At 42.3% G+C, this 26284-nt stretch overlaps 1 protein-coding gene across 1 annotated transcript; it reads left to right on the forward strand.

Moving 5' to 3' along the window:
- Positions 1–2674: 2674 nt before the first annotated feature.
- On the forward strand, positions 2675–23150 carry LOC124275598 (BPTI/Kunitz domain-containing protein 4-like). The gene is made up of 5 exons (XM_046711192.1): positions 2675–3027; positions 6148–6306; positions 16631–16721; positions 21428–21709; positions 22293–23150. Exons 1-5 carry the CDS (start codon positions 2977–2979, stop codon positions 22328–22330), a joined length of 621 nt encoding a protein of 206 aa, XP_046567148.1. The 5' UTR covers positions 2675–2976; the 3' UTR covers positions 22331–23150.
- Positions 23151–26284: the final 3134 nt, after the last annotated feature.

Raw genomic sequence — 26284 nt, forward strand, 5'->3', positions numbered from 1 at the left:
TGTTCTGTTTAAGAATCCGACGTTCTAGATCTCTTACATTGTTTTCTGTGCGATGTTTGGTTACATTTTCCGACGTTGGCGATGTTTGGTTACATTTTCCGATGTTTCCTGTGCGATGTTTGGTTACATGTACTGATGCATGTAGACATTCTGCTTATGTTTATGTTTCAGTGAGATGTTCTGTAACATTATCCCCTGCTATGTTCTGTAACGTTAACTGTGACGTGGTCTGTAACGTCATCTTTGAGATGGTCTGTAACGTCATCTGTAAATGTTCTGAAACGTCATTTGTGAGATGGTCTGTAACGTCATCTGTAAATGTTCTGAAACGTCATTTGTGAGATGGTCTGCAGCATCAGCTGTATATATCCTGAAACGTCATCTGTAACAGCGTCTGTAACGTCATCCGTAAATGGTCTGTAACGTCTTCTGTAAATGTTCTGAAAGGTCATCAATGAGGTGGTCTGTTACGCCAATAGTGAGATGTCCTACGAGAGGTCCTAGGTGTCAAATGACTGAACAGAATTCCAGTTGTTATCATCAAACTCTGTTGGCCATCAAACGTAAACAATTCCGCTTGGCAACCACGGGTTGTCAGCTGCGATCATAAGCGTTAGGATGACCGGAACTCCCATGCTTCAACATAGAGTTACAGTAGGCGTAGCAATCAGATCGCTTTGTTGGAAAGGGGCCCAGCCGAATCAGAACATGGGCACACGATCTCTTTGAGTCTCATTCCACGAACCGATCTTAGTGCGACCACGTTCTTTGATCATTATCATTGATCCAAACAATCTACATTTTCTCGCTAGTCCTGTTTCATCAAGTTTGTGATATTCCTGAAGCTCCACCTTCAAAACCACATTTGTCCACCTTGGTCAGGACTGAGTCAACGCTGAAATCACTACAAGGTGTTGCAATTTGCCACTCCTTAAACTGACTTAATCTCCTTGTCTTAATCTGCCGGGGAAAAACGTTGGATTTGACAAAAAAATGAAAAAACTACAAACGTTATCAAACGTTACTAGGCTGAATGTCTTGTGTCTGTGAACCACCCGATCATGGTGATACCTGCTTCACTATGCACATTACATTGAATGAGCGTTTCCGGTTTGTTTCTTTAAGGTAACATCAAACATGGGTGTCTACTTTCATGGGTGTCGTCATTTTATAGATCACTTGTGGTAGTCGATGTCGTTGTTAACGGGATGGTTTCTTGTGTGATTTATGGCTGGTGAAGTCCCACCTTTAGATATTGGAGGTTCCTTAGTGACAGTTAGAGCAATCATTTGGTATGTGGGACGGACGGAAGGGAGCGTCTCACAGCTTTTAAAGTAATGAAACACAAAATATGACCTAAACTGGTGTGTAAAATAAGGTACATGGGAACACATGAAAGTAGGACACATTAGACATGTGGAAAACAATACAAACTTCATCCGAGAGAGAAAGTACGAGAGAGAGAGAGAGAGAGAGAGAGAGAGAGAGAGAGAGAGAGAGAGAGAGAGAGAGAGAGAGAGAGAGAGAGAGAGAGAGAGAGAGAGAGAGAGAGAGAGAGAGGGAGGGAGGGTAGTGACAGTGTCCACCTATCGCTATTTCATGTACACAAGGTCAAGGCCGAGACGATGTTCCACGGTTGAGTGTCCCATCCCTCAATATAACAACAGCGGTTCACCGCAGACAGACACAATGGCTGATAAACAACACAAAACAAGAGTTGACCGACTTCCACCAACGATGTTATCTATCTAACTATCACAGGAAAGCCAACCGTCAATTGCAATCAACCCTGATCGTCTGAATGGCGTCATCCAGTTATGGCACGGATTCAGACATCTCGAGGATAATGAAATCGGTTGTAAGATTCAGCTGGAAGGAAACGTTTTCGTCAGAAGTATTTATGGATCGGTTTCAGCTTTTAGATGAATAAATGTTGAACTTGTGAAGACATGGAGGCGCTAGATGTTGATGTACATAGTGTAAGATCTGCTTAATTTATCATCTGTTATCCTCTTTAGATGTTGATCAAAACCTCTTTTGACAAGCTTCTTTTTATCCAAAACGATAGTTTTGCACCCGCAACGCCCTCAATCCTATCCCCCGTCACGGCAATGTAAATTGTTCTGCAGGATTTTATCCATTAGACCACAAACAATTGTCACGATCTATCCTGGTTTTTTATTTTATATTTTGGAATATCATTCATAGAAAGGGTAAACGTTCGCGTTCAAAATATACAGCACTTCATCTTAGAGTTAGTAACCGCGTTATGTTTGTTTGTATGAAACATTGGAACATTTTGTGGATGTTTCTGGGCACTCTCTCAGCAAGCGAAGTACCGGTGAAGCGGGCTCGCGTAGTGTAGTTAGTGAATGAATCGCCTGACTTGGCGTGTTCGCCATCTGTTATGGTGTAAATCCCTAGCTATGAAGGGCATTTCAAGCGTGTCTCCAACATTCCTCTGACTTTAGTTTCAATCGCAGAAACCAGGGAGAAGTTGATTCTATCCTTCAGGTCACGAGATGTGTAAACGTACCTTAAAATAGTCATAGAGGCCTAGCGTATAACAATGAAGGTTATAAGAAAAGACCACGCCCCTCGTGAGAAACATTACAGAGCTAGCCAATCACAGCAGACCAGCTCGTGACGTCAGAACGATGTTGTGACAAATATGGAAAAAGGGTTGAATTGAAGTCTCCCATCGCCTGAGCGTAAATACTGTCCTGGGTATTTAGCGGGCGGGGGGAGAACCAATTTCTGTACACACGTGTTGATGAAGGAATTCCCCGCCACGTCTAGCGCGTAGTCTGGCTCTACTATAAATCACGACGTGAACATGGGGCGCCACATAACATCAGCTCTCGTCTGCCGTGCACGTTCGGGTCAACTCACTGTCCTGGTCGTCTTGTATAAGTCGTGCACAACAGATTGACTTCTGTCATCCACCGACACCCATTCCGTTACACCAAACTGGATATGAATTACTTACTGGCCAGTTTTCCTATTCACGGACTTGTGTTTTTAATTGTAAGTAGCACTTCTTCAGTTCTTCCTTGCCTAGCGTAGTACTCGCTACACACGCAGGGCGAGATTTCATTCATACTCACTGGGTATTGACACAAGCGTGCGCTAAACATGTGCAGTCGGTAGACCTCACGGCTTGTGCTATAAATTCAAATACTTTTGAACTTTTTAACATGATATATGAATGTTATAGAATTTTAAGATTCTTACTTTTATTATAGCCTTTCATCAGCTTATTATCGTCATAATACCTGTGGTTAAAGTATATTGTAGAGTGTGATCCCTGATGTCTAAAAATAGGAACATTACTAAGGTTTGTGTATATCAATGAAAATATCACAAGAGAAAGAAATACCATAGGCATGACGCCTATATCATTGAAATCCGAGAAAGATGCAATGAAGATTGGAGGACTGGCGTCGTATACTTGTATATATGGAGGACTAGGTGCTCAGCAAACAGTAACGTCGTATCACTAAATTGTCAAAGTTATTCATTGTCAGCCGTTGTAATCATTAAACATTTAAACTGTTACAGGTTAATATAACACGTATGAATAAATAACAGTTACAGCTAGCAATAATAAATTACTCTTAACAGGATGTGCAGTGTCTGATGAAATATCGCTCAAGGAAATAATATATGTATTCCTACGCAGTTTAACTGAATTGTTAATGTACATGAAATCGGGAATACCGAGGGTTCACCGACAGTTTATGTTTCCGCATGCCAACCGCTTGAAATGCCATATGACTCATTTGACCAGAAATTGCACATAGTTCCTTGTGACTAGTCTAACTCGTCTCTATATGCGTCCTGTTCAAGATTCGTTAAAACAACACATTGTATCTCAGGATAGGGAAGACGATCCCAATCCCTTCCAAAACTGTGTGTTAAAATATGTACATCAACCTTAAGCAATCGTCATAGTCTTGGCGGTGTGTAATTGTTTTCTCTCTCTGACAATGTGTGATATGCGAAAAAGATATATTTAGCATCCAGACCCCAAATATATCCCCCATGGTGTGTGATACGTATTCCATTGTTTTCATTGGCTGTTTGTTACATTGCTGGTCTAATGAGGCTAGCATGGTTCGGTATGCCCTCATGGCCACGGGCTGTCAGTGTTGTGGATCGAGGAAACGAACAACAGCCTACAAGGGTATACATAGCTGGGCTTTGTGTGAACACATTGTCAGAGGAGCAAGTTTACATGGTACAGAGTAAGAACATTCACGGGCGTTAGTATATATACAGCACAAGCTGGGGTGGTATTCAGAGATCTATATCAGCTGTACCGGACGCTCCGCCTTCAGCAGCCAGAGTCTTGGGTGATCATTTCAATATCCTGGTGTGGAATCATATTAAGACTTTTATATTGGCAAATCGGAAGCTGTTGGGCATATATGATAAATTTTCCTAGAAAAACGCCTAGTCTTTGAATATATATAATTTTGTTAGAAACCTATAATACATTTTACATTATAAGGAGCCCAGTGAGATGGGAGATTCAGACCAGAGCCTGATGAAATCTAGGCTTGCTTCATTAAGGGCTTTAGCATTGCAGGAAAGGACTGGACAGAAGTGAAAACTGTGAGACTAAAACTAGGTCTATGCCTAGAGATGCATTTACAACATCGCCTGTTGAATAATCAGTTTCCTAACAGAGAAATTACGCAGCGGGGTCACATTCTGTAACTAAGTATGATTTTAAAAATGGCAGTTACACAATTAGAAAGATATTCTAGGGTGCAGAGTTACTGGTGCGATGAAATTAATTTAACGTGAGCTTGATAGCTTGACCTAACGCCACTTTGACGCGGTATTTCGATAATGTCTTAAATTATATGACAGCGTAGCGGGGTACAGCTGAAGCAATGGTACATGAGTGTTTGTGAACCAGTGATCATAAGGATCACAAACCGTTGAATACTTGTCATGTTTACCCCAGATATGAGATTAGGAATGCATTGCTCTATCTTTTAAAACGAGGATCGAAATGGTGTACATTCTTCAACTAAAGGGGCGGTGGGGTAGTCTAGTGGTTGTAGCGTTCGCTCGTCCCGGGTTCGATTCCCCGCATGGGTACAATGTATGAAGCCCATTTCTGGTGTCCCCCGCCATGATATTGCAGGAATACCGATAAAGCTTTGTACAACCATACTATCTCACCCGCTCACTTTAATGCAGCTCTCTATGACTCCACCGGTACAAGAGTGAGTGAGTGAGTGAGTTTGGTTTTACGCCGCTTTTAGCAATATTCCAGCAATATCACGGCGGGGGAAATGCGGTACAAGAACACTTAAAGTAATACCATTTTTATATATTGCTGGAATTTTGCTTAAAGCGGCGTAAAACTAAACTCACTCACTCTTCAATTGAAAAATAGATACTGAATTTTACGTACGCTATTCTATTCTACAGTAGCGAGTGAGTGTGTGAGGTAGGTTTACTCCTCTATGTAAATTATTGCAGTGTGGGAAGAAATCCCGAAGTTACGCAGTTATTATGATTTGAAAACAAACCAAGAGGAATCATAAGAGCAGATAAATTAATTCGATCACACAAGGGATGCAAAGCAAATGGCAGAGCGTTATTCGACAGAGTCACCTGTGCCCCCACAATCTCATTCAGTTTTCTTCGAAATCCAACACTGACTGTATGTAACGATCCACATCTGCCGAGCGTGTTATAGGCCATGTCATTACAAAATCACCTTTGTCAAAATGCTTCACAAAATGATCTGCAGCTATGATCATGTGATTTCAGTATTAATAATTCGATCTATCCTATCCCTTCGACATAAGGGGCGGGCGGGTAGCCTAGTGGTTAAAGCGTTCGCTCGTCACGCCGAAGACCCGGGTTCGATTCCCCACACGGGTACAATGTGTGAAGGCCATTTCTGGTGTTCCCCGCCGTGATATTGTTGGAATATTGCTTAAACCGGCGTAAAACCCAACTCACTCACCCACTATTTCGACATAAACGGAGAAAAGTTCCTCCATTTAATATGTGAAAGGAAAACATATGTCATATGTTATTTCCTCTGAGAATTTCTTTTCTGAAATGATGTTTACGACGACTGGTGACTGGTTATGTATACGATATGCTCATTGGTTTCAGCTGTGTGTGTTGCCAACATATGCATCCACCTTCTTCTCCGGTAACAGCAAGGAGTTATGGCCGTACTTCAAGATCAAGTGCGGCTTCTTAGATTGCCCATATGGTTACGAGACAGACGTGGAAGGAAGCCCTATCTGCAAGTGCCACGATCCCTGCAAGGTAAGACCTGTCTCAACATGTTTCCCTCAGGACACGGGTACCCTGACGTCTAAGGCGCCGCAGTTCGCTCGCCAGAGTTGCCTCCCTTAGTCGTGCCAGGAACCTATAATTAATGGTTGGAATCTCAGATTTGCCCTGACTTTTGTATGTTTTTCAGGTGGGGTAGCCATGTGGTTAAAGCGTTCGCTCGTTACGCCAAAGACCCGGGTTCGATTCCCAACATGGGTACAATGTGTGAAGCCCATTTCTGGTATCCCCCACCGAGATTTTGCTGGAATATTGCTAAAAGCGCCGTAAAACTAAACTCACTCACTATGTTTGTCAGCACCGCATCGTTGCGGTAAAGGACCGCCGCGGTAAAGGGCATGCATCGTCCTTTCCTGGCAGATAACACGCCGTGATATAAGTATTGTAACTATTGGCCTGATCTTCAGTTACCCATGCTTGTCGTAAGAGACGACTAACGGGATCGGGTGGTCAGGCTCGCTTACTTGGTTGACACAGGTCATCGGTCCCAATTGCCCAGATCGATGCTCATGCTGTTGATCACTGGATTGTCTGGTCCAGACTCGATTATTTACAGACCACCGACATCTAGCTGGAATATTGCTGAGTGCGGCATAAAACTAAACTCACTCATTCACTATTGGCCTGAAACCAGGAGAGTAATGATTGCGTAAGAAGATTCAGACACATCAACGACAAACGTTTCCGTACTTGACCATTTTTTTACATCTAAGACATATGTCCCTTTTATACACTGTCCTGAGTTCAGTTCCAGTCTGCTTGATTGAGTGAGTGAGTGATTAGGGTTTCACTCCGCCTTCAACACTATTCCATCACTATCACAGTGGGTGGTGGACTCTGCGAACGCTTTAACCACCAGTCTCCCACTGCCCTCTTCTTAATTGTAAAGTCTACCCTTCGCCGTTTAATGCTTTAAAAAGTACACTTTGCGATTTACAATTCCATGCATAGCCCGAATGTGAAGTACGGGAGGTTTTAAGCTGACGTGTTTTATCAACATGGAAGCAAACAGTACATATTTAAACTGAAAGCAGCTGTTGTGGAAATCACTAGGCGTTAGGTATCAATGAGACGTTCAAGTGGCCTGGAGGTAATGTATAACCCCAGATAACGCCTACACGTACCGGTTACATATCCGCCATTACATCCAGTATTATGAGCAATGGTAATTCAAGTACGGAATCACTGTGGTGTAAGACAGGCATAGAATGCCAGGATTTACTGTTCAAAGAGACCGCTTTGTTACACGTATAGAGTGGAGGATGTGATGTCAAGTTTTCTTGAGTCACAATTCCGGCGAACTGACCTAACACCACAGAGCAAGATTTACAACTCATTCGAGTAGATTTCCACTACCAGAACTCTTGTAAATCAGTTTTATTCCCTAGTGCAGTACGACAGAAAACAAAGGCCCAACCAAACACTCGCTTTATCACCTGCCTCGGTAAAAGCCTTAATAGAAAAAGGTTGGGGTCATAAATCTACGGTGTATCTGCCAAATAGGAATGTGTATCAACTTACGTTCACTGTTTCAAGTGGCGTTTAAATTCTCTAAGATAAAGTTTCTTAAATGTTGGATTTTTTAAGGTCAGGGTATTCAAGAAGTGTTGTTTAGACCCGGTGCTGCTTTTACGGGGATTTGTCAAGGTGGTTCCGAACAATGTTAGATATTTGATTTACATTCCCGGGATCTCAGCGCGTCATACCCCCGAAACACTAGACACCATTGACGAGAGTTATCGTTACTTGTCACGACGGGCTCAGAGATGACAACCCGCACGTGCGGGGATAAATAATGTCGTAAATATTGCAATGCGACGGACGATATTGATTCAGCAAACACCAACTTGTGTACTTGCGACTTGTTTTGGTTAAATGAAATGCAGATATTCTATTTGCGCGTTTGTGTCTCCCGGCTGAATAACGGTATAAGGATCTACGTCGAAACGTCGCTATATGTAATAAACCAGACGTTCCGTAAATACCCTTAGTGTTAGTGTTTCTACCCTACTAGCCTAGTGTCGTAAGGCAAGATACTATAGCCTTTAGTGCTAGTGTCTCTACCCTACTAGCCTAGTGTCGTAAGGCAAGATACTATAGCCTTTAGTGCTAGTGTTTCTACCCTACTAGCCTAGTGTCGTAAGGCAAGATACTATAGCCTTTAGTGCTAGTGTCTCTACCCTACTAGCCTAGTGTCGTAAGGCAAGATACTATAGCCTTTAGTGCTAGTGTCTCTACCCTACTAGCCTAGTGTCGTAAGGCAAGATACTATAGCCTTTAGTGCTAGTGTCTCTAACCTACTACCCTAGTGTCGTAAGGCAAGATACTATAGCCTTTAGTGCTAGTATCGCTACCGTACTACCCGAGTGTCGTAAGGCAAGATACTAAAGCCTTTAGTGCTAGTGTCGCTACCGTACTAACCTAGTGTCGTAAGGCAAGATACTATAGCCTTTAGCGTTAGTGTCGCGAAGCTAGATACGATTTCCTTTGGTGTGGCTTTCTTACGACCACTATTTAGTGTAAGTGTCGATAAGCAGCATACTATCCCGCAATGTTGTTGCCTTGCTACATATGATAGACGTTAGCCTCAGTGTTGCTTGGATGATGACTACCCTAAACGTTAGTGCCGCTATGTTACATACTATCCGTTAATGTTAGCTCCGGTAGGTTAATGACTATTCGGTAAGGTCGGTGTCGGTGAGCTAAAGACCAGAATCCGATGTTAGATACTACCTTGTAAGGACGGATTTTCTAGGCTGGCAACTACCCGAAAGTGATGGAGTTACTATTGTATTCTCATCTATACAGTGTTGGTATTGTTATGCTAGAGACAGCCATGTACAGTTAGATTCCTGCAGTGTTTCTAGGCTATAACCAATCCCGTTGCTAGTGTTGTTAGGCTAGAGGATATTTTCTTGCAAGGTTCCACTAGTGTAAAACCAGAGGCCAGAAACATTCAAGCCCACCCAAATACCAAGTTGTCGGACCCCAGGGCTGTCAGGTTATACTGTAGTGGTAATGAGATTCCTTCTGCCCGGAACTGATCATCACCTGGGAAGAAAACATTAGAATGAACTTAGCGTTAATCAATAACTGTTCCCCAGTCGACTAAAATCGTGATACAATCATTACAGATTATGGAAGTTCGTTAGTGTGACGAAGAACTGATCACAAACATGTGTGTGGAAACGCAGGTCGAAACACTTGCCTTGCTTTCAAACGTACAGCCTCTGGCCGTGAGAGCATAGGATGATTACAGAATGAAAACATACATTTGAAACATGCACTGGGGAACCTTGCCCACTGGGCCAATGCGGCGATGATCTATTTCAGTAAAGGTTTCGTGGGACATTTAACTCGAGGCAGTTGTTCTACTGGGAACAATACCAGCTCAGCAAGTAACGTCTGTGGTTGAGTCTGGGGATATAGTAAATCTGCCGTCTATTACTCCCACCCCCTCCCATCCACGACCCCACCCACTGTCGTGTAGGTCCCCGTGGCATGTCGTGTTACGCCACACATGTCAACGCATGACCTCGGTTTTGTTTATGAAGAATATTGTCGGCACTGGAATGACAAGGTAACAACTTGTCAACAAAAGGTTGTTCTTATCCGTGAATATCTGTCACCGCTTTGCGATAAGGCGATAAGGACACTCCGTTGATTGCCTTGCTCACAGACGCCTGCACCTACCTGCGAGAGTCTCGGCGTCGCGACGTGACCCGTGCGTCGATGGGCACGGCGATATGGGGATGACAGCCCGCCATGACCTGGCGATAGGGGTGTCTGGGTACTGCTTGTCCACGGGTAGGAATGTAAGGTCTGGGTGGCTTGATCGGAGGATCCCAGGAGTTTGGGCAGAGAGCTATGATGGGAAAATGGCCTGAATGTTGACAGCAGGGAAGAGCTGTGGAACAATAAAGATGCCCTTTACCAAATTCAGAAAGCGAGTATTTTATAGGTTGTGAGTGTACTGGCATCTCCTACTGATAGGAGTTTCCTGGTATTTCAGAAGTAATTAAATGTCATGCTGAAATACGACAGTGAGCCAAGGGAACTAAAATGCCCTCACTAAGGCAAATGAATATGGTTTTACGCCTCTCTTGACAATATTCCTGTAATAACGCGGAGAGGGGACACCAGAAATGCGCTTTGCACATTGTCACCTAGCAGAAAGTCGAACCCGAGTGTTTGGGGCTCAACGGTAATGCGCGAAGATGTGTAACAGTGACTCATTCAGACTTCCATGCTCTCTGAACCTGTTCTTCACTCTGTGGGTTGATGCCACTAGGCTTGCATCAGTCACACTGAAAAAAATCATATTGGATCCGGTATAATGAAACCCTGCTAGTTCGAATCCCGTTTCGTAAACCGGATGAACGTAGTTTTGCTCTGTATGCATCTGCGACGTAATGCAACGGAGAAACACTACCAAATGAGACACAAATCTTGCAGGATTTGACTGTGGAGCCATCTGCATGCAGAGACCATATGATTATCATATAGTAGTGATTATCATATGGTCTCCACTGCCTGTTCTGACTTTCTCCGCAGTAGTCTGTTGGTGTATGTTTTGCACTGCAGGGAGCCTGTTCAAGGTTGGTATTTCTGGCTCCTCCACAAAACTGCAACACATAGCACATGTAATTCCACTTGTATATACTCCTGCAATCTGACATTTCTGCAGTTCAGAATACAGTCAACGTGAAACAAGTTTCAACTGGCGTCCAGTCACCGTGGCTTGTTTATTTACCAGTATCTTGGTAACTCGCCCCAAATAGACACGTTTGACGATGGCAGGCAGCCTAGAATTAGACCTCTGGGACGCTGCCAGATCTTCTTATAGACCGCTTGTGAACCTGGCAGCAGGGGGGGATAATTACCCTGAGTATGGTAGTCGCTATGTACTCTCATTCAACATAAGTACACACGGAGGCTTGAGCGATGAACGATCTGCAATTCCCAGGACGCTGGGCATAAAACAACAATTTATCGGTAGTAGCACTTGATATGGAATAGAGGTTTACCAGAAGTAGTATTTTAAGTACATGTGGTTCATCGGTTGTAGCACGCAGTGAATCACACCGGCTCAGCGGGATGGTTAGGGAGCAGGTATTCATCGGTCGTAGTGCTGAATATGAAACGGTTTCATCAGTCGTACCGTTGAATACGAAATGCGTTGCACATGAACCACATGTCCCTTGATCGCAGTGTTGAATATGAACCACAAGTCCCTGGTGGTTTTATTGCTCGACGATTTATATGAGATATGATATCATTGCTCGTGGTAGTGTTATAAGACGTGATGTCAACACTCTTAGTGGTGAATATGAGACATGATATCATCGCTAGTAATGGCGAATATTAGACACGATGTCAACACTCGTAGTGGTGAACGTGAGACATGATGTCATAACTCGTAGTGGTGAATATGAGACATGATATCATCGCTAGTAATGGTGAATATGAGACATGATGTCCTAGCTCGTAGTGGTGAACGTGAGACATGATGTCATCGCTCGTAATGGTGAATATGAGACATGATGTCCTAGCTCGTAGTGGTGAATATGAGACATGTCATCGCTAGTAATGACGAATATGAGACATGATGTCAACACTCGTAGTGGTGAATATGAGACATGATCTCAACACTCGTAGTGGTGAACGTGAGACATGATGTCATCGCTCGTAATGGTGAATATGAAACATGATGTCATCGCTCGTAATGGTGAATATGAGACATGATGTCATCGCTCGTAATGGTGAATATGAGACATGATGTCATCGCTCGTAGTAGTGAATATGAGACATGATGTCATCGCTCGTAGTGGTGAACATGAGACATGATATCATTGCTAGTAATGGCGAATATTAGACAAGATATCATCGCTCTTAGTGGCGAACATCGACCGAGGTAGTATATATGAGAAAAGGGAATTGATAGTTTAATGAACGTTTGCCAATCACTAGACTAACAACTTGTCTCTGAAATGAACATATTTTACTGAAAAAAGTTCATAGTAAAAAAACAAATATAATGAACAGGAGCCCTGAGACTTTCTTCATGTGGAAATCTCGACTTGCCACATTTTCTAGACTTGCGCGTTCTTGGATATATTTGCTTCAGGGTCTGTATGATAGACTAGGGTGTGTGTTTCGAGTTAAACTTGGCATTTATGGTTGTTCTTGGGCTCTCACTAAACAACTCACAGGGGTTGTACGTATATTCTTGCAATCTTATCAAACACACTGTGTGTAAGTTGGCAATGGATGAAGCATAAAAGTAACTGCTTTTCAGAGTAATAGTCGCTGCTGAAAGGCTACCTAGTGTACACTCAAGCAGTATAGTCTACTCTACATCCACTCTCTGTAAAAGCAACATCTGGCTCACAAATTTTATCAGAGACTTAAAGATCTGATTTATTTCAAGTTTTTTTCCATTTCTGTCTGTTAATGGGAATCGTCAAGTTATTTCAAGATAACTTTACTGAAAACTAAATTGCTTCTACTACCGAGAGGAAACTGCGATAGTAATCCCATACATCAAAATATTAGTCACAAGATATAGTGTCTATTTCTGTCTGAGAAAACGCACTAACCTAGTATGGCTTCACATTAAGTGTAAAGTACGCTTTGCATCAGCCAGGACCAGTCAGCAAACTTCTTTGTTTCATCGTCAAGAGGTCCAGCATCCTGATGACTAAGGGCGGTGGGGTAGCCTAGTGGTTAAAGAGTTGGCTCGGAACGCCGAAGACCCGAGTTCGATTCCCCACATGCGTACAATGTTCGAAGCCCATTTCTGGTGTTCCCGGCCGTGATATTGCTGCAATATTGCGAAAAGCGGAGTAAAACCATACTCACTCACTCACTCCTGATGACCATCCTGGATAATCCAGGGTATGAGAACGTCTACCTGTTACGATATGGACCATTTGATACTATATGTTCGTTTAGGAAGTGACACCACTATCGGCATCCCTACAGTGCATGACATACGCTTTATCGCTCTTGAGTATTACCCAATTGCGCAGATCGATGCTCATGCTGTTGATCACTGGATTGTCTGGTCCAGACTCAATTATTTACAGACCGCCGACATATAGCTGGAATATTGTTGAATGTGGCGTAAAACTAAACTAGGGGACTACGGGGACACCAAACATTGGCTTTAATCGAAGCTGGAGATCGCAATAATCACTTGGTTACTCCCCCTTGCCCAAGACCAGTCGGGCATAAATGAAACCAATAACCGAACAAATGAAGGTTAATGTGACGTTATGTGTTAGCCGTTAGCGTTCGAAATTAACGACGGGCCTTAGGCCCGAAGACGACTGAAAACCACTCGGACCCACAGCTTTTGTTTTTTGCAGGTCCTTATGGCCGACATCCCCAATGACTAAGAGTATTATTTCCATAGTAAAATATAGGGCCTACACATTATGATCAGGACCCACTACTGTTTATGGTTTTGGGTCCTTAGGACCTGCAGCTATTCAGGGTTAAGGGCAAACACTGTTACCCGTGTTTCTTAAAGACATTCTATGATTCCGATAATATCATGAACTGTTCAGAAATGTTCTAGTCTTTGAAATCCTTATCACAGGATATATTAAAGTAAGCATTCTATTATCCTCAAAATCAGCCCGCATTCAATACATGACGTGTTAATGATCACAAGGACACTTAGATCCGATATCTAGATCGGCACTCAAAATGTGATTCAAGCACAAGCGCGTGCTTCTTTCAACGCCCAATAAATACCATACGACGAAAGGCTATGGAAGCCTTGCACATGTTCCTGCTGCTGAGAGCAGGGGTGTATTGAAGTAGGTTATGACCTGCACTTTCATGTGACTAATTTGAGGCTTGATGTCAAGTCAGCATCCTGTTCGTTAAGACTAACTGGGGAATATGAGACTGCTTCCTGTGGCACATAGAGAAGTCTTCAGCAGATACCGAGACCGGGGATGTGATCTATCTCCTTCGTTCATCGTCAAACTCGCATCCGGATACCTCGTTATATTCTCCAGAAGTAACCGGGAATATTGATGGGAAGCATCCGAATGAGAACCAAAGTTCATTCATTGATGTACATCAGTGTCTCTGATCGTCTTATGGTGGGTCTAAGACTAACAACTGGTCTCTGAAATGAAGATATTTTACATGAAAAAAACCCATACATAATAAAAATAAAATAAAATGTAATGAAGAGGAGCCCAGAGACTTACTCCATTTTCAGAAACATTTTCCTGAAACTGTCGAAATCTAGACTTGCCACATATTCTAGACTTTCATGCCCATTGGGCTTTCTTGGATATATTTGTTTCAGGGTCTGTATGACAGACTAGGTGGGTCTGTGAAGTTTGTAGAAGGTTTATTCAGGGTTAGGCACTTAGGTTTATTCACTAGACCGTTAGGCCGAGACAAGTAAAAATCCAGAGACTGGTTGATGTCTCCCTATGCGTAGTTATTTTACACAAGTCTGAAATGAATTGGGGGCGGTGGGGTAGCCTAGTGGTGAAAGCGTTCGTTCGGCACGTGGAGCACCTTTCTGGTATCCCCTGCCGCGATATTGCTGGAATATTGCTAAAAAGCCTCGTAAAACTAAATTAACTCACTCACTCACTGAAGTAAATTGCAGGCCCACCAGTTACCATGGCGTGTGCAATCTGCACAGTAGGGTTGTCGTCCGAGGGTACGGCACACATAGAGATATCAAGGTGTTGCAGGGATGCACTCTGCTCTGAAATCGTGAAGACGGGAAGTGACTTCCGCTAAGATAGGAGGTCAATATATGCCTGACTTTTTGTGTAATATCTTCGATGCATGTGTCCAGAATGTGCAGCCACTGTGCATCGAGATTCTGACTATCACAACTGCGTATTTCAAACATTCCACAAATAACCCTGACACCTGTTTACGGTTGAACCTGTCCCCTTCGGCAGTCGTGCCACCTCCCAACATTCCTTCCTCCAAGTCAACAGTTGTCATTTGCTCGTGGGTAACTGCACATCAAACGGACATTTTGCCCCCCACACTCTCTCCCTCACCCTACCCTTTCCAACTCGGCCCGACCTGGTTGGTTTGTGAAGGGTAGGATTACCTGAACACCTTTCAACAATAACAGATCCCCGGGGTTGGGACGATCTTATCCCACCTCGTATCACGTACCTCCCACTGGTGTCAAAGGCCTTACTGTGCTATCTGTAATATTACTATAAACATAGCCTATAGTGAATCATATACCAACCATACCATAATCTCGAATTAATCAAAGAGAAGTTAATGTTCGAGATATCACGACTATATTCGTATCAACCTTTGTATTGACATAACTGTCTATAACATCTGGGGTTAGTTGCCCTGGTCGACATATAAACAGATGATTCGACGTCAGCTGTTACGAATTTGCTAAAGTTTGGATAAGAAGAAGAACAGACACCATTTAAATGATTTTCAGTTCTGGTTGGTTCTTTTATGGTCAGCGTGGCCATCTCACGTTCATGACCGGACATGACCGACTCTCTGTCTTTAGGAGGGCCCGGGTTGCCCAGCCGCTTCAGGCGACGGAGAGTTACAGAGTTGCCTCCCTTGGGAATGCCAGGATTAGTTTCTTGGTTTGTCAGCACCATTCCCGAGCTGGTGGGTTTCTCGAAGACTTTCGAGACCTGCATCACCTGGATTCCTAACACATCAAGCTGACACGTCATGATAACTGTATATTGTTCAAAGAGGCGATAAACTCAACTCACTCACTCCTTGTATTCAAAGACTCACAAAGATTCGATGATAAAGGAGTGAGTGAATTTAATTTTACGTCGCTTTTAGCAATATTACAGCAATATTACCGCTTGGGACACCAGCCATGGGCTTCACACATTTTACCCATGTAGGGAATCGAACCCGGGTCTTCGGTGTGACGAGCGAACGCTTTAACCACTAGGCTACCCCCCACCGCCCCCAGTGATAAAGGAGGATAGGGAAGCAATAAGTCCCACATTATCAATGCAGGTGTCTAAGTAAGTAAATTACTTAAGATTAGAGATCAAAGGGAGGTAGCAGACATAACTTAACTATCAGAGTAATGAACGCGTAGAGAGGGTCATTTATAGATGACATTGCTGTTTAATCTTCAGACATCTTACAACACTTCTTGACATAATCACTTATCGCCATACCTCATTAAAACCTCTTGCCACTGGCCACATGTGGTTCAAATATATACCTTTAATTCTGATTTCATGTTTCTGAATGACAGTATGTGCAATGAAAGTGACATGTTTTTCTTCTATTCCAGTATGTCTACTGCATGAAAGGGACGAAGTGCGTCATCCACGTACCGAAGACGTGTAACTGGCAAACATGCAGACCAAAAGCAAGTTGCAAGGGTGAGTTGAAACGAGTGCTAAAATGGAATGTATAAAGTTAAATACATACCCTCTCTGTATCAACATGTAAGCTATATCAAGGGCGTTCGTTGAGCATGTTGAGTAGAAATTAGATATGTTCATGTTTGTACACATATCTTGTATATTTTTTAGGTCTGTAAGAAAACCTACATTTAGCCCTATTCATCTTAATAAATAAAAACATACATCTGTAAAATGGCAACCGGAATCAAAGAACACTTCTTATTTTCTGGAGCTGAGGTAATCTAGACTCGACGTTTAATTCTAGACTTGGATTGGATTCAATCAATTTATTGCCTAGGGTGTAGAGGACAGCTAAGGTCTTTCAAAACCAAGAAATCCAGCATTCGGACCCATGTCGTCATTATGAGATCAGATACACTTGAACAAAATTAGACAATATGGATGTTCTATTTCGTATGTAACCTTTTAAATCGATATCCTACAGAATATTGAACAGGTATTTTGTTAACCCGACATCATGTTGCTCCTAGCAACGCATAACGTAATAATTTCATTAGTAGGGTATCTTCACACACATAGATATTCGTCAGTCAGAAGTGATAGGAAGTTTGCCGCTTGAAGGATTATCCCACCAAGCAAGCAATACATTGTAGGCGTATTCCCGGAGAGCTAATTGGAAACTTGTTGTATTTTCTGCATTGGTATTTGTGACGTCGTGACTACTTAATAAGAAGCTGATAGTCACTGGGACACACATGCGTGAATACGCGTTAAAGCGACATTGGCATCCAATGACGTGAATGACAATTTGTTTATTTTTTATACCCAACTATTTTGGACTAATCATTTTACAGTCTTTCGCAATATTTTGCTAATATTCCATAAGGGAACATCAGAATTACACTTCGAACCCGAGTCTTTGGCGTGACGAACGAAAGCGTTTACCACTTGGCTACCACATTGCTTAACATTTCAGATCGCGAGAAAATGGTAAATAAACAAACAGCTGCATCGTAAACAGTGCGAAATATCGCAAATGGCATTAACCTATTTACTGATTTCCCGAAATGTTATTAGACATACGTTATCATTTATGCATATACCGTAATGTCATCAATACACGTAAACAGGTAATCGCTGCAAGACGCCCAGTCGGAGTGAACAATCTGAGCGATAAGATAACGAGTACGAATATGACTACTTTGCTGATAGGAACAACATGTAGACATGCTCTTCTCTCCTACTACATACACCCTCCACACAGTCTCGTCATGATGAAGGATATGAATAGACCGGAGATTAAATGCATGTGAGTGAAATCGGGGATGTTATCTAGCTCGAGATAAACATGCAATTATAGCATTCCTCAGGATAATCGCGGTGATATGTTACATAGCTGGAGGCCTCATCTACTTGAGAGTGACTGGGTAGCACTTGAAACTGTCAGGACACTAGACGTGCTTCATTCTGGGTCAGTAACCGTATACACGCACTCAAGTTGCGACGAACCATAGACAATATACAGACGGCAAATAATACACAATTATGGTTAAAACGAACAATAATGTTTACATTTTTAAAGAGATTAGTCAATTAAAATTTCAGTAGTCGGTTATGCCGTGGACCAAAACATGCAGCATTTGACAGTGACCATAAAAGGTTCGTGATATCCGTCAGTTCATTGCAAGTTTGTTATAAACGTAGTTTACTGTACGATACTGTTATCCCTAGTGTACAGTACACAACCCTGTGCACTTAAAAGAACCCACGAATCCGTTGGCATATGACCAGATGGTGGCCACATGAATACGTGCAAACACCTAGTTGCGGGTACAGCAAACTTGGACAAAGTACTGTGACTATGTGTCCCAGTCCACCCAGCAGTGAATGGGTACCTCGTAAGGATGGGAAAGCCACACTAACTCGGTGTGCCTAGTGGCTGCAAGAGTTGTATGCTCCCCAGGGAGTTAAGATTGTTAATACGACGTGCCGTTGAGATTGACATCCAGTGATCGAGGGAAAAAACAAAGCGCCTTTGAGCAGCTGAGCTATACAAATGTATACAAATGTATGTGTGTGTGTGTGTGTGTGTGTGTGTGTCTCTCTCTCTCTCTCTCTCTCTCTCTCTCTCTCTCTCTGTGTAGGTATGTATAAGTCACAGTGGACCATAGCCATATACATGTCACGGCGAATCATAACCACGTTTATGTCACGGTGAGATATAAACTATATTTGTCACGACGAACCATGCACATGTAGAAGTCATGTCGAACCATACAGATATTTATGCCACAGATGTAAATATGTGACGGGCTATCACAGACATATGTGTGACTGCGAACAATATTCATATATTATTGTTAGATACTTTGAACATAATTTGGATACAATTTTTTTGTCATTGACAGGCAGATATTGAAAGAAATACAGTTGTGAGATAACTTTATACACAACAGGGGGTGGCATGGCCAAATGGCTAAAGTGTTTGCTCGTCCAAGCAAACCAGGCGGTTCTGTGAGGCATACTCTCTCAGTGAATAGATCTGTGTCTCAGATACTATAAACGTAATGGTCAGTGATGTCGATTACTTAAATATATGATGCATCTGCGAGCAGCAACGAGTCAGCCATCTCTTCCAACGGGATGTGGAAGCGAGTTTGTCAAGACACGCCCACTTTCCACTGTTCTTTGTGAACAGGACAAGTCAATTGATATCAGGTCCTATTAATTTTGTCTTTGAACGATATTAAAGCTTTTGCTTTGTTATCCGACATTTACATTTACAGTTGTAAAATCTCAGACCATGGAATTAGCTGATATTTACATCATACCATACTGATAGAGTGTGTCATTCGCAGCAGATCAGGTAATAAGTGAAGCATGTCTAAGTGTCTTGATAAGTGGTTATATTAGATGATTTTGCAAATGTTTTAGGTCAACAAAGTTCAGTCAGTACGTTGCATTTGTGGATATGTTTGCAAGTACCACATGGATATTAATACATAACACTTGTATGGTAAAGATTCTTCAGATAAACAGCATGCTAATGCTTCATTATTCCACGATCTGGAATAGAAAAGTCGACGTCCTTGCATTATATCCTTCAGAAAAAAAATGGAAGTGTTCATGTTGATATGTTTGTTGAAGTACATGGGACATTCCTAAATAACATTCTAGAACTTAGCAAACTCATTATCCTTAGGTGCCCCTCAAACACAAGTATGTACCCTGTGATCCCACAGCTCACCACAGATATCGTATTGTATAGAACTACTTTCACCTGAAGTATTTCGGGTCAAAATAATAAAGTAGTGAGGAGCGCTTTCTATTGTCCAAGGTAATAAAACCACAGCTTATCACCCCGTAAGGACTTGTAGGCGCGGGTGGTTTGTGTAAGTACGGGGGTGTACTTGATGTATATATGGACCCACAGCCCTCGCATATTTCACACACTGACAAAATACACATCCTCCTGTTTACCAGGTGTATAGAACAGTTCATTATCCACTCGACAAACCGCCGAATGTATTGTGCAACGTTTACAGTAAAGCGATAGGGAGTAGAATATCGCCTTGCTTCAGACCAAGCGAGGGTTCGCCGGGTGCAGTCAGAAATGCAAATTGTGATTTACGTAATAACAGCTGATCATATTTATATATGTGATGACATGGGCGTTATCTAAAGATATGGTGTTGAATTTTCAGTGTCATTATCGCATAATTTACATTCTTTAAAATTGTGTGTGGAAAACGTTGATTCGCACGGAGCATCCGTTATTTCGTTCGTGATGTTTTGTGGTGCCCCCTGTCACCTCAATCTCCAGCTACTGTCAAAATCAGGATGCGACCGGGACGCACAAGTATATACGAGCCGAGTGCTTTGGTGCACCATCATTCCTCCAGCTCCACCACGCTGCGGGAATGATAAGTTGACGTTGGGTCGGTGCATGGCGCTCTGGGGGTAAGGGCGATGGTGTTACGAGTAATCTGTTGGCACGTGGCCCGAGCCCTAGGGGTCAGGCCTTGGCCCGGGGGTAAAGATACTGACATACAAGGCGATTAAGATGATTTACATGGAAGAAGGAGGGAAGGGAGGACATTTGTTTGATTTTTCCGAGGAAGATTACTCACTTGATGATTAAGTCTATTTGGTATTAAGATGTGTATATACATTAGTCATACATGCATGAACTGTACTTGTCAACTCCATCTTGGTTGCTGTGAGATGGATTAATGCTATAACTCTTCTAAACATTGGTTATTGGAATTCAACTTGGAGCTTAGTTTATTGTACAGCGTGTTTCAAGCTGTATCTCGAGCACCACACTATTCTTTGACTCATTCATTCTGAAAGGAGGCAGCGGTGTACTCTTGAATACAACCTGTAAAACGCATTTCTAGTGTCTCCACCATGACAGAGAGACCATATACCGATACCGTGACCATGCTGTTGCTGAAATATTATTAAAAAAGGCTTAAACCCCAACTCAGTAATCATTGTTAAATGGCCAAATTTCTGATATATCATGCACTGACACAACTCGAATGAGCAATAATGTTACGATCAAACATTCGAGATAGTACTTTCGTGTTCGAGACATACATGGTTGTTTCAATAATCACATGGTTGGAGTCAGTCCGACAGTTTCCAAATACAAAGGTTTGCAGTTCTCAACTAGACTATCAACTGTTATGTGTGACCATGTATTCATCTTGTTTCAGATATTGGCGGAAAGGGCCGTACGAAAATCACCTTGTATACCACACCATTGTCGGATGATGCCACGGCGTCTACCCACGCCTCCAGCCCCAATGCCGTGTGTCTCCTACCCCTCACGGAAGAGGCAAAGGACTGTAAGAAGATGAGGAAGAGGTGGTACTTTGATCCAGAGACTGGAAAATGCCGGAAATTCCGAGGATGCAAAACGGGAGGAAATAACTTCGGCCGGAAGAAGAGGTGCAAGAGGAAGTGCATACGGAAGCGGAGGTCACCCAAACGGAAAGGTAAAAATAGCATCGATTCATTGTGGTTACTGTGTAAACGGGACAAGTTTCTGTTCAATGGAAACTTGCGGGGGCCGGGGGTGGTTTTGAGAATGGATATTTTCACAGCTGGAGCAGCAAAGCCTGACATATGTTCTGATTGAAAGTATGAAACTTAAATCTGCAATGATAATATTTCTTGGTACATGACCTTTTGGAACCTCATATGTCATTTTTGCTCATATGTCGGGATTTACTTTACACAATAAACATATCGTACAGAATGTAAAAAATGCATTACCAAGAAATGCGTTTGGATATTTTATCCTTGACCTTCAACATGGTGACTGCGAGAATTGGTCTTCACCAACCCATATATGTGGTAAGAAGCGACTAACGACCCGATATGGTTGATGCACGTAACTTATCACAGTTGCGTAGGCTGATGGTCATGATGTCAGTCACTGGATTGTCTGGTCCAGACTCGACTTTATACCGACTACCGTAATATGGTTTGAATATTGCTGAATGCGGCGTCAAATAACCAGCGAGCAAACGAACAAATCTTGTGTAAAACTAAAAGTAACGTGTGTCTTATTTTCAGGAAGGGGTAAGAACGCAAGAAGGAGAGCAAAGGAGTGAAGAACGAGGGAAGGTCGTCTGATCCGAAAATATGGCACAAACACCATCAGATGTTTAAATACGATACCCTGTCTCTACCGGAAGTAGTATTCCTCACCCTATCGTCTACATCCGGGCGCCAAGGAACAGGACGCTGGGTTCGCACATGCGTACAAAGTCTCTTGGGCAGGACATGTTCGGCTGTGATAGGCTCTCTCGCTCCCAGCATCAGGCCATAGGGCAACGTGCGGTCTCAGCTTGCGGTCTTTGAGGGCATAATAACAGTGCTAGGGTATTCATCGCCTCTTTTCTTTCTAGAAATCCTTCCTCACTTTGTATTCTGTTTTAAGGACATGTTTCATCGGTCAGTGCCACGCCTACTGCTATTGCAAGAGGTAGTAAGAAGACGGATACACTTTGACAAAGCGCTGTGGGCGTTGCTTGATGTATGACGTCACACATGGCGTCACAATGATGTCACCAGTAGGGCTGCCCTCGTTGTGAGGCTGCCAAGGACGAGTCTATTGATGTTGAAATCCACAGGCCAGCTGCGTTTGGCTCTCGCGTTCTCCATCCCTTGGATTTTGTGTTGACGGGTGCTTTACGTACGACAGAAAATGACTGTAATTGTTGAACATTGTCTTCTAAGAATACTCCTGTGTTGAGTTTCTCAACGATGTAAATATGTATAGGCAGTTTGTGTATAAGTCTAAACAAAGATGACTGCACATATTGATCATTGTTGTTGGAATTATTATATACCAGATGCAAGGTTTATTTATATTTATTTGAATTTTATTTTTGTACACTTAAGTATCAAAATACATGCTTCACTCTAGCATATGTTTGTGTTAGTTCTTTGTCATCGTTGTGGCAATGACCCACACACCAATTTGACATGAAAGGTTGATTGAAAGACCTGAAGGTGACAGCGTTCGCTCATTGCACCTGGAGTCCGGGTTTGAACTTCATTACATACTCTACCATGAAGTCCCTTTCTTGGAATCCTTAGCAATTTTCATGCTGGAAAGGGAATCAATCCGCTCTTTCTTGTGTCATGGGTATGATTCGATCAGTTGGCATAGTGCTTCGTCTGATGCGACAATCCCTGGATGGCGGAGGGATGTAAAATGTCCGTGCTCTTGAACACTCACTTCAAAATGGAAATAAACCCCCTACTTTATACTTACATGTTTGGATTCAGAGGAACATTTTCTGTTCCGTAATATTTCCGCTGTAACACTAATATTAGTCAGAGCAAACCTCTAAAAGTTAGGTAAAAATCTGTAAGAAGAACATAAACAGAATGGTCGAGGTGAGCGGCGGCCATATTGGATGATATTGACAAAATCACGAGTGCCGTTTTTCATCAAAGTCATCGCACACGTCCTGGAATTCACAGCATATATATTTTAGATTCACATGACAAATTCCCACATCACAAATTGTCGAGGAGAAATAATCTATGGAATATGTAGAAACAAATTCTTTTCTTTATGAATTGTACTTGTTCAAACAAACCTAATTTAATATTTTTAGGCTGAGAGTGAAATGTGCCTGTTCGTTGAGTTCTTCGGCTCAGTTAATGTGAATATACACGGGAAGGATATGAGTTACCGCAATGATGTGGTAAACGAAACGGTCACAGTTTGTAACGCCATAACGCGTACACTTAATGGCAACTGTATCTCTTGTCGCCCGGCTACAAAGCAACAAATGAGTGAGTATGGTTTTGCTCCGCTTTTAGCACTATTCCAGCAATATCACGGCGGGGGATATCAGAAATGGACTTCACACATTGTACCCATGTGGGGAATCGAACCCGGGTCTTCGGCGTGACGAGCGAACGCTTTAACCACAAGGCTACCCAACCGCCCCAGCAACACGTAAAACAACTAGCAATACAAATTGTTGGTTTGATTCTAATTACCTCAACTAGAAATACACAGACCAGTGAAATCGAGACATCTGTTTCATAGTTTGATCTATACGTGAAGATTGAAACCGCACAAGGCTGCAAGACAAGAGGAATGACTGCAACATTTCATCACAGTATTCAAGTAGTTCCTTCTTTTAGTGTTCCCATCCCACAACGTCCATACACACTCAAGCATTCTCAATCTACGGGGATTTCAAAGAAACACTTGTGACACTTGTAGACTCGTTGTTTGATCAGAGTAACTGCATTCAAAGCCTTAAAGTTTCGAAACAAATTACAGTTCAATTGTGGAATACATTTCCAATATCTGCTAAACGAATATCCAATACAATGCCCTTTTTGACTTGAAAAGTGTGTTCCCGTGTTTGTTCAAGTAAACAATTAACATGCCTTTGCGTGTGTTTCTGACTCTCGTCACCGGTGGTCCTGAGTATGCCTACCTTTTTGCGAACACCTGGTATCATCACTATTTGTGTCATACTCGCAGGTGACAAGCATATGATATATAGTCGGAATGGTACAATTAACTCCGATTCTTGTGGAAAGGTTTTGTGGCTTGGTCTTTTTAACACATTTTTTTGGTGAGGAGATCTAGATATCTGGCCCAATGTCACATCCTATAATTATCTGAAACTCTGATAGTCTGCTGCTTGTGACGTTATTGGAATCATTGTTTGGGTGTTGTTTTACACTGGAAAACTGATTTTGTATCTTCGATGTAATCTACTCATACCCGAGAATCTATTCCATGAGTACCACCCCTGGCTGAAATCACTCAATCGTAGATTGGCAAAACATGTTAGATAATACCCAAAGTTCGAAAGAAGTGTGTTGCAACACCCATCAGCCATAACAAATACAATAGTTCAAATACAGTGGTGTCTGATTGAATTTCTTCTCAGACGAATATGTCTCATGAGGTAAACCGACGTTGAGGATATATAGCCAAATATCTTTGTGACCATGACTCTGATCGGTTAAATATATTATTAAGCAACATTTTATCCAAATATTTATCGAGGAACGTTCATAATCTTTTGACATACAGAAATGATATAGCATACTTCAGTAGTACGTGCGTACCCTAGCCTTGGCATGCATGTTCCGCCTCTGTGCAAACCCTTGTTTCAGCAAGTCATCTAGACTAATATTTAGTCTCTGAATATATATAATTCTGATAGTAACAAACAAGCCCATTTATATTGAAAAGGAGCCTCAGGGAGACCAGAGATTCAGAACCTGAGGAAATCTAGACTTGCTTCATTTAGGGCTTTAGTATTGCAGAGGGCTTGGCTGAAGGGAAAATAATGTGGTTCAGGGACTGTGCAACAGACTAAGGTTCCTGGTGACACCAATAAAAAACATCTTTAACAAACCAATGGCCTCAAGCAGCTTTGCATTCTTATTATTATTAATGCTCTGGGAGGGTAGATGAGAAAGGGAATTGGAAGGACCGGGAAAATATTTGCGAAAACAACCGTCCCCTGGTTCAGGGACTGTGAGACAGACTACAAGTCATCCTACAAGTGCAGCTATCGGATTTATGTGTTTATGCGTGGTACCTATGACATTAACATAATCTTTTTTAGATGGGACATACATTGATAATTTGAAAACAAAAAGATGTAGTGATGGTACATTTGATGAGGAAAACAGCACTCGGTTAGGCATTGAACATTATAAACTACATGTACACATTTTTGTAAATTCCGTCATTTATGTAGTGATCAGAATGTTAGGTGGTGAATTTGAGATCTGTAAGGCAACATTCTGGCAGAGTTCGAGGTCACCGTGAACCAATGAACCTGAAGCAGGAGATGTTTACAATTTTCCCGAATACCTGGCGTCACTAGGGATTTTAATATCCATTTTGCCTATAATGTGACATGGAATGTTTCGGCAGTGAATCAAGTATTCTCTGTCGTTACCATGTCCATTTTTGTCTATGTATTTTGCCCTTGTCCATGTGTGACTGAAATATTATCTTAAAAATGGCTGCATAAGGTGGAAGATTTGCGTTTAACGTAATTTTAATC

Source organism: Haliotis rubra, unplaced genomic scaffold, assembly GCF_003918875.1.
Source record: "Haliotis rubra isolate DU_JTF1 unplaced genomic scaffold, ASM391887v1 Scf20, whole genome shotgun sequence".
Lineage (NCBI taxonomy): Eukaryota > Metazoa > Mollusca > Gastropoda > Lepetellida > Haliotidae > Haliotis > Haliotis rubra.

Bases quoted from the DNA above. Each gene is read 5' to 3' on its own strand.
- LOC124275598 (XM_046711192.1), top strand. From the start codon at position 2,977: ATGAATTACTTACTGGCCAGTTTTCCTATTCACGGACTTGTGTTTTTA. The intron at 3,028-6,147 runs GTAAGTAGCACT...CATTGGTTTCAG, and splicing joins ACGGACTTGTGTTTTTAATT to CTGTGTGTGTTGCCAACATA. The intron at 16,722-21,427 runs GTGAGTTGAAAC...ATCTTGTTTCAG, and splicing joins ACCAAAAGCAAGTTGCAAGG to ATATTGGCGGAAAGGGCCGT.